Source organism: Bactrocera oleae, chromosome 5 (genome assembly GCF_042242935.1).
Source record: "Bactrocera oleae isolate idBacOlea1 chromosome 5, idBacOlea1, whole genome shotgun sequence".
Classification (NCBI taxonomy): Eukaryota; Metazoa; Arthropoda; class Insecta; order Diptera; family Tephritidae; genus Bactrocera; species Bactrocera oleae.
Genome location: NC_091539.1, coordinates 54,437,707 through 54,451,424, shown reverse-complemented (window position 1 = coordinate 54,451,424; position 13,718 = coordinate 54,437,707). Strand labels below are relative to the sequence as shown.

Sequence of the window (13,718 nt, the reverse complement as noted above, 5' to 3'; positions counted from 1 at the left end):
TCGTCTTGGGTGTCAAACATCGTGGCAAACTTAATGCACCCTCTTCTGGGTAAAAAAACGGACTTAAAGATCAGGCGGTTTGAAGAAATCAAGGTAAACATTTAAAGAGATTTTTCGCTGGTAATTTAGTGTTACCTAATATCTTTCTGGTAGAAAGCTACTGTGGTGACATGCACTGCTGTTACTTGAGTATCCTATACAATTTTTATACTCTTGCAACATGTTGCTACAGCGTATTTAGAGCATTTAGGATTCCGTCGCATAATGTAGAATTGTTACGTAATATTTTTTAATATAAATCTTTCCAAACCCCTGAAACTATTTTCCCCGATGTGATCTTTGCAAGTTGCAAGAATATGACATGTTCTTCTTTACTTGTTAAGATTTCCTACTCCTATGGCGTTTATAAAGTGTTGAATTTTTAGAGGTTTTGAGAAATAATTTCATCAATAAAAGTGTTAAGCCGTTTGAAGAAGCCTGCAAATAGATTGTATTTACGCCATTTGTAGGAAGACAAAGGCGTTGAAGAGGTGTTGTTTGTAGAATAAACCTGTAAAAATTTTGATAATTTTTTAATAAATATTTAAGTTTTTGTCTATTACGAACACTTACCACTTAGATTTTTTTTTTTTTAATATCATTAGCGTAAAATAACATTTGTAAAAGTTTGTTTTTCGTATTTCATTTGCTTTCTGCTTTATTTTGTTATAAGCAATAATGATAAATTTCTTTAATATTTAAAATTCCTAATAGTTAATACATACATACATTCAATTGTGTTCAATATAGTGGGAGGGAGGGGAAAAGTTAATTTAAACATAACCATTTTGCATTAAATATTCCCTTAGAAATAATCAAATATTGTAAATTTCACATTTATTAGTAAGTAAAAGCACGCAGCTTCTAGTTGCTTGTTTCATTTTAAACAATTACACGATCAATGTGTTCGTCAATATTGTGTGTATGTGTGTATATATATATCTATACATATACATATATAATTTTTGGTTTATGATTTTACTATTTTTCATTTCGATTACAATTTTATATTTTTGTTTTTAATTTATTACTTTTGCTATAACTCGTTTTTCTGCGATTTTGTTTTTCTGTAGTAATATACTCGTAACAACAAATAATGAAAGTGAATAAAATGCACCAAATTAAATAACGCATGTAAAGCAAATTTCAATTCATTATTTAGTGCAAGTTTTTCAAATTTTCCAATAATGTTTAGTTCATTTTAACGTTTTCTCTAAAATAGTTTACCATTTAGCGCCAATCAACAATTTTTAAAGGTACACATATACATATAAAGTCAAGTGTCTTAATTAATTCAATACATTTTGAAATTACTTAAAAAATGTATTTTATAAAATAAATTTTTGTTGCAAAAACCACTTCGACGCCGCAATTGCATTTCCCGATTTTCCCTTTTTCAATAATTATGCAAAGAGTTAGTTTAATTTAAAATAAATTCTTAGTGTAAAATTCTATCTTGAGAATTACTATAAAATAAACATATACAATGGTCAAACGTATGCAATAGTACATTACCGGACCACTGTATAGTTAAAAAGTTAAGAAACAAAAGTCGACGTATACGACGTATTTCAAAAAATAATACAAGCACGCGGCGTTAAGCATTATAATCCACACATGTCTAGGCACGATAGCAACAAAGTTGCCGACAGTCTGGCAGCACAGTCTCTCTCGCGTTCGCCACTCTCCGTAGTGTGATGTAGTAGCACAACATTAGCTGCTAAAACTTACTTACGAGCAGATTTAACAGCATTTTAGTTAGAGGTGTCTCTTATAAAAATAATGATCATTAAAATTCAATTTCTGCTACGAAATAAAATTAAATGATGCACTTTAGGCTTTAGCTCTTGTTCATTAATTTGCAACGCTAGCTGCAATATTTTTGTTCGCTGTCATTAATATGTGCGACATGCTGCTGCTCTCGGCCGCTGCAACGGCCACGGTAGCGCTTGCAGTCGCTGCAGCTGCTGCTGCATTTTGTCTTTGTTGCTGCTGTTGTAGCGCGTCTGCGGCAGCTGCTGCCGCGGCTGTTATGGGTATTGGCGCCATGATCCGTGTACTTGAGGCAGGTGTATTTGCAGTGGCAACAGCGATGCCGTGTACTGCAACTGGCTGATGCAAATTAGTTAATGCTCCATTAGTTGTTGTAGTTGCTGTTGCTACATTATGTCGCTGTTTAGGTTGTTGTTGCCGCTGCGGTTGTTGTTGTTGTTGTTGTAGCACTGTCGCCGTTATGGTGCTGGACGCAGGTGTAGTTGTTGTTGTGGTTATGACTGCCGTTGCATTGGAGACTGCAGACACCGCTAATTTGGGCGAACTTCGCGAGGCTCCTCCAGTCGTCCAGGCAGCATTGGCCGTTGTGCTGGTGGTTGTGGCTGTATAATTTGGCATATTTGTTGCAATGATTGCGTTGCTCTGTTGCTGTGGAGAAAATGTGAATGATTTCATTGTTAACGATATTTATGTTTGGTAAATAAATGTTTTTACTACAAAAAGTTTCTGATTTTGCGAACACGGAACTGTTTAATTCCAAACTAATGAATACACTTGTATGTGTGAACGTATTGGATCAGAAATGTTTAATGAAATAGTGATGTGACGTAAATATTTATAACAAAAAAAAAAAAAAAAAAAAAATATATATATATATATATATAATATAATCTGATCAAAATTGACCAGGACGTCTTCACATAAACTGTGCGCATACCGAATATTTAAAAAAAATGTGTTTTCCTAGATTGGTACAGCCTTGTTTTTGTTTGCGTGAAAAAAAAATTTGATCTGCATTCAGTGAAGACATGGCTTTATAAATATAACGTCGAAACTGTCCGATAATCTAGCAAAATGAAGCTCCAAAATTCCCATCCCAGTCGAGATTTATAAGTGTATGGGAAAGTATACGAAGCGTTGACAAGCTTGTATTGATTATTTTGAAGGCGATAATAAAATGTTGTATTAACACCTCAAAGTACAATCCGGATCAAATTTGATCAGAAGCATTAATACATATACATAACACAATTATAAACATGGCAATAATCAAAAAAAAAAATATTAAAATAATTGCATACACAAATGAATTGGTATATTTAAAGTCCATGACAGACACACATGTATATGTATTAAGCCTATATACTTATTCTTTTCACAAATGTTCAGCATACCACGGTAACAGGAATATACTTTGTTTGTATTTATAAAAGTACAATTCAGTAATTTTAACCCTTTCAAAGCATTTTTCGCCCTTCAACGTTTAGGTAAAAGATGAAAATATAATTAGCATTGTATTATTATTAGATTTTATGGCCACACCTTTAACACTTAAATAACAAAAAATCTATTTTTTTATATTCATAGCTTGTTTCTTCAAAAACCTAAAATTTTTAATCGATATCTCAAATATTTTTTGAGTTACAGGCTTCTAAAATATAACCGCTCAGTTCAATCTGTTCCATCAGTTTATCTTTAAGCGCGTTTTTCTCAAAACTACATTTTATCAAATTTGCTTGAGAATTTACTCGGGGACAAATGATCGGATTACTATCAAATTTTTTTCTGCATATTCTGTATATAGTTCTCCATACAATAATCTAACAATTAAATAGGCAAAAAATGGCCAACATTTTGAGTTACTCTACCGTTTTGTAATTTTTTGAATTTTTTTCAAGGCAGCATCTTTTAGAAAAGAAATTTTCGTTTTTAGGTTTCATCCACGGAGAAGCCCGAGATCACGGCAGGAGTGGAAGACCTTTTTTAAAGCCGTCGGAGAACGCGAAAATTTTTTTTTGCTGTGTATTCTTAAAATATGTATGCTTAAAATTTTGAAAACAATTGAGTTTTTTTTTTTAATTCCCAAAAATTGCCTTTTTTAGATTGTCACACTAGGTGTGCCCCTTTAGAGAATTTTTCTTATTTTACAAAAAAAAACTATATAAACCGACAAATGCAAACTTGCATGGTATACCCCGTATTTTAGTAAATAAGTCGTTAAATGTCGGTGACATAAGCGGAGAGCAGGTTGTTTAAATCCTCGGTTTATAAAAAAAAGCAAATAAGAGATATAGAAGGAGATTTAAATCACTCTTTTAGGGTATGCCTAAGCTCATTAAACTAAAGTATTCTTTTCATGTTCTCAATAAAATGACGTAGAATTAGAATTATATTTGTTCTGCCACGAAACGATACAGATATTCACAAGTACATGCAATTATTTTTTATTTGTTATATGTTTGATATTTTATAGAATGTATCCCTCAAGTAGTACTTATATTCCCAAGAGTTTAAGTATGTAGTGAACAAATAATTGCTTATATCTCTTTTTTTTTTTGAAAATAAAACACTTTATGTGTATTATTCTGCGAAATCCACAAACAAAAATTGTTATAGATTTTCCATAGCTACATACCTATGCTAATGTAAAATGTCTTACGAAAAACTAGTAAATTAACTTAAAAATTGACCTACCAAAATTTAGTCTCGTTCCTCTCAATGTCTTATTCGATGATTTCATTTTACTTAATTTGTAATATGTATGTAGGTGAACCAAATTTTCTCAATTAATGTGTATAGTGTTTACCTCTATTCTCGTAGTTACGGCAAGATAGCAGGGTCCACACAATCTTACAGGTTTAAAAAGCTTTGCATCAGGTAGCGGTGCCCAAAACTCAGAGCAGTCGGCGCAAAATATTTGCCCACAAGAGCTAAACAGAGAAAATAATATATAAATGTAGCGCATATACGAGAAACAGAATACAGTTTAAAGTGTTTTGAAATTTATACAAAAAAATATTAACAATAATATAAATAAAAAATAGGATATGAACACAAAAAAAACAAAAAAAAATGGAAAACCAGGGAAGTATTCAAGTGTATGGACACTACTAATTCATGGACAAAATGAAGTTAATATTTAATAATCTTTGAACAGATTTTTTTATTCATGTGTCTTTAAGAACTTCATTTTGTTAACAAGAAATTTTAACAATATAATTCATTGCAGTAAAATAATCTAATTAATATAGTGAGATTTATAGTTCGAAATAAAAACAAAGTTTATACAAATAACAAACATTTTAAGACAGTAAAACAATGGAAAAACTATTAAACAATGGGATAACTATATCAGCACATAATGAAAGTAAACATGTATACACATAAGTATTGTATTTAATTTATAATTAAGAAGTTTGTTATTAACAAATGCATAATGTTGATATTAAAAACAAATGATGCTTTAAATTTAATTATTAATTAAGGATGAGGTAGAATTAAAATTATATTTTATATTATAAAAGGGTTATATTTTATATTATAAAAGGGTTATAAATTATGTTATAAAAAGGTTATATTTTATATTATAAATGAGTGTATGAATCAAAAATCAAACATAAAATAGCATAACAGTCATAAAAAAACAAGTTTATATAGGTATAATAGTGAAGATTTCTAAAAGAAAAGAAATGAAAAGTGTATAATATTAATTGTTTTATTTATCACACCGGCAATGATGCTTTCTGCGGCCTATCCAGAATTCGACTTGACAGCTGGTGCAGCGTTTCACAGCATGGTCTGGTACCCAGAGGGCACTTGTGGTGTTTGGTTGTTGTATGGAGGAACTAGCGCTAGATGATGGAGCGCTGCGATCTTCCACAGCCTCCCATGAGCATATTGAAGCATTCTCTAAATTTTCGGCCACTGAACACTGTAACACAGATAAATTAAATTTTTCAGAAAATACTTTGTGGCAATAGTCACGTGATTTAAACAACAATTAAAACAAGGAAACGTGTTGAACATTGACTATATTGAAAATTTCAATAGTTTGCAGTAGACATGCGATTAGCCAATTTGTTCTTTATTTTTAATCGAAAAGAGTTTAGGCGGAATAAACGCACATTTATACTAGGAGAACTAATTAGACCAAGTGCATATTTGTTATGAGGTTTTGCGAGGTACATATTTGCTATAGCGAACAGCAGCAACAACAGCAAGTTAGTATAGAAGCAGCGCAGCAATCAAAGGAGTGAAAAAGTGCAACTCGCACAAAGCAAGCAAAAGCAGCATTCGTTGAAACAGCACAAACAACAAAGTTTCGGTTACAAATTAACATATCGATATGTATGTATGTATGTATTACTTGTTTTATTTAGCAATAAGAGCTCGCGAATTTTTTCATTTTCGAAAGTAAAGTAAGGCTCGCGGTGTTAAAATCAAAATCAATTCATTTTGATTCGAACTTTATAGGTTATTTAATTACATGTTTTTTTTTAGCACTAAGAGCTTTTTATAACAATTTTTGTGAATAATTTCTTATTTTTCGAAAGTAAAGTAAAACTTTTTAACGTTTTTGTGAAACAATAAACTTAGGAATACCATTATAAAATGTAAAGGAAGGAGAATTAAGTCATTTTACACAATCATACTTCTAATTGAAGACAGCCACTCTTTCAAAACACTTTAATTCCTCAAGGAAAACTATAAACTGTTATAAAGAAGATGTATGAGCAATACTTTCGTCTTTATTTTCTATGAAAATGTAGCCGAAAATACATGTATGTGCATTAGGGTGTACGTTATTTCCTCAAGTTGATTTTTTTATACCCTGAACAGGGTATATTAAGTTTGCCACGAAGTTTGTAACACCCAGAAGGAAACGTCGGAGACCCTATAAAATATGTATATATATATCGATGATCAGTTTTTGAGATATCGTTCAGAAATTTTGCACACGTCCATTTTCCTTTCAAGAAAATATTAATTTGTGAAAAACGCCGATAACGGACTACTATAGCATATAGCTGCTATACAAACTGAACGATCGGAATCAAGTGTTTGTATTGACATCGTTTTAATTTGACGAGATATCTTAAAAAAATTCGGCAAGGGCTACTGTTCAAGGCAACGGTGCAATCTTCAAAGAAATTGTGCAGATCTAGTCACTATAGCATATAGCAAATTAACGTTTTTTCTTGTTTATTTTTTTTGCAAACGCCCCTGAAGTTTCAGTTATTGCAATAAAAAAAACTATTCAACGTAAAAAAAGCTCTATATTTTCAATTTAAACCGTGATTAAATCATTTTACTTTTCTTATGTATTTGACATGGGATTTTTTTTATATTTTGCCTTACATTTTTTATCTCCAAAGCAAATAAACCTATAACTTTGAACACAGGAATATATAATTCAAAATTTACGACTAAACAAAAAAGGCTTGATTAGTCTTTCCTTAGAAACATTCCTTTAAAAGTTATACGCATATAAAGTTATGCATCAAGCATGATTCAATTAAATAAGGTTGTGTCGATACGGAGCGTGCTTCCTCTTACGAAAGAAGTGTTTGTATCCATAATGTCAAAAAACTGTTTTTTGCTTTGCTTATGATTTTTCTGTTTACAATTTGATGATTTTGGGTGATTTACAATTCGTATTCGTATTCAGTTATCACTCAAAAACGCATTTTCATTGGTTGAAATATTTGAAAAATTAATTTTTTTTTACCATAAAATCAAAACAATTAGCATTATGGATCGAATTACTTTTGACAAATTATTGTTTTTGGGCTATCGACACAACCTTATATAATTGAGTCATGGCATCAAGTGTACTGTAGGTATTCTTACAGTACACCATGTCGTATGAGCAACACACAATTTATAATTCACTTGAATGCATAAATTTAATTTCGGACAACTTTTGAAGGAGTGGAAAATCATGGAAAAAGATAGATAAATAGAGAAAGATAAAGTTGGAACTGAAAATTGCAGCGGGCGTTTGCACAAAAAACAAATTCAACTTGGGGAAATAACGGTCTCCCTAATGTGCATATACTCTCGTAATACAAGTTTAGAATACAAACGTATCGATATGCTGCCATAAGCATTTTACCAGAAAATATAGAAGTCACCAATATTAATGAACAGATTTCAGCAACAGTGGTGGTACACGTCACCATCTTACTCTACTGTTAGATTCGTTATGACTAAACCGATCGAGTTGCCGCGACACTAACATTAGGGTAACTTTTAAAATAATTCGAAAATCATTTTTTAAGCAGATATTATAGAATATTTATACTATTGAGATATGATTAATTTTCAATATATATTATATACTATAATACCCACTTAAAATGTTGCTGTATTCTATTAAATAACATTTGCGCCTTCTCTATTCTGAAAATGCTCGGACTTAACCGTTATACATACAAGTACAATAAGCACTTAAGCAATGCAATGATCGAATGAAAACCGATGACAAGACTAACCGTTAACAAGGAACTATTGCTATCAGCATAATCAGAACTACAATTACGTCTGAGCAACGTCATGGTGATATCATTATCGTCGTCAATCTGTATATTATCATCTTTCTTATAGCAAAGGCTACAACTGAAACTATGATAACGCTTACGTTGGTGGTGACTATTTTGGCAAAGGCAATGGCAATTATGAAAACGATTAGGAAATCGATCACGATAATCAACCGCAGTATGACAACGAGGTCGTGGTTGTTTTTGCAGTGGCTGTTGTTGTTGTTGTCGATATTGCTGCTGTTGCAATAGTAATTTACACTTTGTACACGATCTCGCATTCAAGCATTGGCACTTAGTACAATCGCGTACTCTACTTCTGCTAACTAAGAGTTCGTCTACCTTAATTGAATAGACATACATATATAAATAGGAATGTGTATTATTACAAATCACGTAGATTGTCAACCAAAAACATATATGTAGATAAATGATAAGCTAAGGAAAATTATAATCAAAACTGTAAATATTACAGCTGTAAAAAAATTAAATTAAAAAAAATAAAAAAAAAAATTAAATTAAAAAAAAAACTAAATAGAAATTTAAAAAATATTTTAAATAAAAATTAAATAATTATTAAAATAAAAACTACAAAATAATAATTAAATTCAAATGTTAAAACAAAACGAAATCTTAAAAAATCAGGCGAACAACAGTCGAAACAAAGGCAGTTCTAAAATTAAATTCAGTTTCACCGAAGATTTTCAACTGAGTATCAGTTAAAAAAAAAATATTTAAATATCGAAATTATTTCTCAGCGAGTACTAATAATGTCATTGCATTTAAAAAACTTTGTAAACGCGAAAAATAGTAGTAGTAGAAGTATTGTTTTCTGTTAAGCTAGATATAAATTATGACGTTCTGATGCATAATTTTCCTTTCCTTAAAAAAAAAAATAAATAAAAAATTTCACCTTTTTCAATCAAATAAAATCCATGCTCTTCTCGCTGTCATTATTTATCATCATCATCCTACATTTTGTTGCGCAGTGTTAAAGTATTATGAGTAATTCAATGGTGACTTTAGTTTCTTACCTGTTCTTCGTTTTTATCACTATTTTGAGCGGCATTACAATTTGGACATCTTTTCCTTCGCAGTTCAATTTCCATATCATGTATTTCTTGCAATAGAATATCCTCTCTTAACTAAATGAAAAGCAAATATTTCACTGTTAAAAATCGTTTTCTCTAAGACTACCACTCACTAGCTTCACTTACCATATGTTCTTGCACAATTTGATGTAGACGCATATTTTGTTCGCTTAGCGCATGCGCCAAACCGTCAGGGCAGGAATATAACAGGTGAGGTCGTTCCTGACGGGGTGGCGGTGACAACGGTAAGGAGCGTATACCAGGCCTACGATTACCCGTAAAAAAATAACGTATGCTATAAGTGAAAAAAAAATAATAATACGCGTTAATAAAATTATTTACATATTCATAAGTTAACCGAAATCTCACCTTCCGTCTGGTTGTCGTATGTGAAATCCATCATATTGACGATTTGAATTTGAAGGGCGTCGACGGCGTTGTCCGTTTTCCTCACCACCAGCGGCATCACCACCCGCTCTGCCAGCATCACCGTTACCATTATCACCACCATGACTGTCACCACCATCGCCACCGCGACTGACACCACTACCGGCGCTACCATCGGCTCCACTACCGGCACCACTACCACCGGCTGCACCACTTTTACTACCACCGGCACCACTCTTATTTTGTCTACCGCCCTCAGTGCCTCTGCCATTCCAAACATTCTCACCTCTACCGTTTTGACCACTTGCACGACTAGTACTTGGCTTTTCGTCAGAGCCTGTTGGGGATGTTGGTAAGGACGAACCGTTATTCGAGATAGCCTCACACTTGCCACTTACAGATATTTGCAATTTTCGATGTTCTGGCAAAATCATGATGCTTTCATTCATGACATCAGTTGAATTCGCTTGTACGCCTGTAGCAGCAATACAAGCTTCTACATCTATTGTAGCAACATCTTTTGCGCTTTGATCTGTGGCTGTTGTCATTGTTGTTGCGATGCTGTTGTTACTATTACTGTTGGTATTATTCATGTTTGTATTTAAATTATTGAGTGAAGACGATGTAGATGAAACGGAGGTATTACTAGATGAATTTGACAAGATTTGACGATTCGAGGTACCGTTTGTGCCATGAACATTTGGCATAATACTGTTATTAACGCCATTGGCGGTAGGTCTGTTGTCATTGTTGCCATTACCAGTTGAAGAATTTTGTCGCTGATTATAGAACATGTAATAAAGATCATACACAAATTTTAATATAAATAGTTTAACAAAATATATCAATTAATTACCTCTTGTTTTAATAGAACATACGGAGAACTTAAGCCAAGCTCTTCTTTGTCCGCCAATGTGGATAGTTTTTCAGGTGTACGAAAACCATCTATAACATCGACTTCCACTTTGGCAGGCGAGGACGATATTTCTTCGCCATTAGTACTTGGTCTTCTTTCGATGGGTACTAAAGTATCTGTGCTAGTGCTGACAGCGCCATGCCAATTGCTGTGTCTGCCCAAGGCTGCATCTGGAACAAAACGGAAAAAAAATTAGTAAAAAAAAAAAAAAAACATTTGCATATAAAAGTCTTTTTTATTTATTGTAAATTTTAACTAACATAATGAAAAGAAAATGTTGAAAACTCAAAAAATTGCGTGTTAAATAGAAAATACACTTCATTTATTTGTGGATATTTCAACAACAAAATTTTACTTACCACTCAATTCTACACTTATCATAAGATCGTCGTTTGTATTTGATTTAAATTCGTTTGAATCGTCGCCACCTCCCGAATCTCTAATATCTCTGCTACTGTGGGCAGCCTTCGTAGTGCCATTTTGGTGTTTAATACCGTTAGCCTTTGGCTTAATGTCATGTGAATTATAATTTTTTTCATTGTGCTCTTGGTGCTCATTTTTGCTTAAAGCTGATAGTGCTCTGTTGTTGTAGTCTACAGTCGTTTCAGTATTAATGATAGGCCTATACAATTCTCTAGACTGCGAATTAATAGTTTGTGGGTTCTCTGCAGTGTTTGCGGCATCCATAAAGTTGTCTTCATCATGATTATTTTGCTGAGTGGTGAAATTATCAATTCGCTGCATCGTTTCAATTACATTATCTGGCAAATCATCACGTTCGGATTGTGTATCGGCGATGGAGTTGTTTTCAGAATTTGTAGCCATTGTTAAACTATAAAAGAAGTGAAAACAATTACAACGTTGGCAATAAATAAATTATTATAGGGACGAGAAAATTAAATATATATTATAAACCATTTCATCTAAATAAAATTAACATGGCCTGACAAACAAAATAAATTTTCACATATTTTAATACAAATATTTATTATCGCCTTCAAGTCAATACAAGTATGACAACGCTTAATCCAATTTTTCAAACACTTCTTAGAAGTCTCGATACCCAAAACATATCCAAAACATAAACCAAAATGTGTTGACTTGATCCATAAGACATGATGAGATCTTTTGCCATCCTTCTGATGCCAACACAACGTTTATCAAGCACTTCTTTAACTTTTTCGATGTTATCGTCATTAACAGATAATCCGGATAATCCAAAATTGTAGACAGGCCCCTTAATATTCCTCACGATTCCACTGTCCATAAACTTAAATTTGTACAAGAAGAATGTCGAGTAGTAGCACAATACCATAGAAATATTTGTTAAGATACACACAAAAAAGAACTAGCCCCGCTTTCTTATTTAGTAGATTTGGATTTCTATATCTTTAACTGTTCGAGAAACTCGAATATATGCTCCGGAGAATGTACTACATACAGGCTATATAATTCAACAAATAAGGGCACAATAGACCCTAGGTCGCGGTGCAAACCGCATACAAATTCTATTCAAGAAATACCATCCTAAACATGAACTATCATATATGGAGTTATGGATACAACGGTGGCATGCTTGAATTTACTCAAAAAAGGCCAATTCAACATTTCAAAGCCAAACCAAAATTGATGATATGGTATGGATGCTTAATTTGGTACACTTACTTCGGTTCCACAGTCATATTTGGGTCGCTGGAACGTCTTGAGATGCCACTCTGCATGATATTTGCTGACACTAAATCGCCGTAAGAACGCGTCTTAGCCAAAGGAGCTATAAATATGATTGTATACATTACATTTTTGTTGTACGTTACTAAAAATTATTTGTAATAAACTTACTTGTCGTTCCCTGCAAATTTTCGTTGCTATTATTTACGAATTCGACGCTATTTTGATTTCCCAAACTTCCCAAATAAACTTCAGTCCATAAGTGTAGATCCCGTACATTGTGCGCAGGCCAAATAACCTGAGAAAAAAGGGAAAGATTTACATTAAACAAGGTATGCTTATTTATATATTCGGTAGCAAGCTCACCGTATCTTTGTTTGGTAAATAAAGTGGACTTCTATACATAGGTCCTGATAGGAAAGGCCAGACTGAGTAAGTACGCTCAAACACTGACTTTTCGCAACGTTCCTTGTATGTGTTACATAGGAAGGTGCCGAAAAGACATGAATGTGAATGTTGTGCTAATTTGATCTATTATAGAAAATAAATTGTTAAATAAATAAAGCAAACCTAAAAATTGCTGTTATAATAAAGTTTACCAAATATGCCATGTTGAATTCAAAACTACAAGGAAATTGTTTGTGTATTTGATGTACCAAATCCAACCATTGCAGGAAAACTGGACAACGTTCATTCAGCTCATCCGAACCAGGGCCATGACCACAACGATCAGAAAACTTATGACCAAAACTCAACCATTCACGTTCGACTAATACGCGGAAACCCTAAACAAAAAAAATTTTTATTGAATATAATGATCACTTTTTTTTTTGACTGGCTTAATTACCTCCACAGTACGGTAGTATGGATCCAAGCACAATTGTGCTGTGGCCACAATTTGTGGCGTGCGATCCCAGCCATCCGAACAGTGCACCAACACTGGCCGCCCTTTCTTCTCAATAGCATGACAAACAGTTACGGCAGCGGCCAACAAGCCAGAGAGATGTTGCAGCCACAATGTCTTCTCGAGCATGCCTAGCCAACTGTAAAAAAAATTAACGGTTTTAATAATGCAATTTGCACATTTAATACAAAAAACTCCATCAGGACTCACTTTTGACAATCTGCTGGCGAAGCACATAGTTGTCTTAACGCTTGAAAACTCCTACGTATAACATGTATGTTACCCAGATTCATGAACTCGATTTCAGCCGACGGATAATATTCAATGCATTCGCAACCACCTCCGCGTGCACGATTCGTTACCGCGGAAGCGTAGCTGCGCGCATCGACAATAAGGACTTT

At 33.0% G+C, this 13,718-nt stretch overlaps 1 protein-coding gene across 3 annotated transcripts in view; it reads right to left on the bottom strand.

Annotated features, from left to right (window-relative positions):
* Positions 1 to 666: 666 nt before the first annotated feature.
* The window catches only part of LOC106625050 (phosphatidylinositol-3,5-bisphosphate 3-phosphatase MTMR3), a 32,554-nt gene continuing 19,502 nt past the window's right edge, over positions 667 to 13,718 (bottom strand). The window contains exons 4-18 of one of the 3 annotated variants that reach the window (XM_070110780.1): positions 13,528 to 13,718; positions 13,261 to 13,456; positions 13,013 to 13,198; positions 12,780 to 12,944; positions 12,585 to 12,711; positions 12,411 to 12,516; positions 11,105 to 11,577; positions 10,686 to 10,915; positions 9,812 to 10,608; positions 9,569 to 9,737; positions 9,386 to 9,496; positions 8,307 to 8,693; positions 5,541 to 5,743; positions 4,619 to 4,742; positions 667 to 2,460 (exon numbers count right to left, since the gene is read on the bottom strand). In XM_070110780.1, the coding sequence (XP_069966881.1) occupies positions 1,894 to 2,460; positions 4,619 to 4,742; positions 5,541 to 5,743; positions 8,307 to 8,693; positions 9,386 to 9,496; positions 9,569 to 9,737; positions 9,812 to 10,608; positions 10,686 to 10,915; positions 11,105 to 11,577; positions 12,411 to 12,516; positions 12,585 to 12,711; positions 12,780 to 12,944; positions 13,013 to 13,198; positions 13,261 to 13,456; positions 13,528 to 13,718 (4,032 nt within the window). In that variant the 3' untranslated portion in view covers positions 667 to 1,893. Of the gene's footprint in view, positions 2,461 to 4,506; positions 4,743 to 5,540; positions 5,744 to 8,306; positions 8,694 to 9,385; positions 9,497 to 9,568; positions 9,738 to 9,811; positions 10,609 to 10,685; positions 10,916 to 11,104; positions 11,578 to 12,410; positions 12,517 to 12,584; positions 12,712 to 12,779; positions 12,945 to 13,012; positions 13,199 to 13,260; positions 13,457 to 13,527 lie in introns of all 3 variants that reach the window. The other 2 variants (XR_011396777.1, XM_036376345.2) reach the window with 2 other exon arrangements.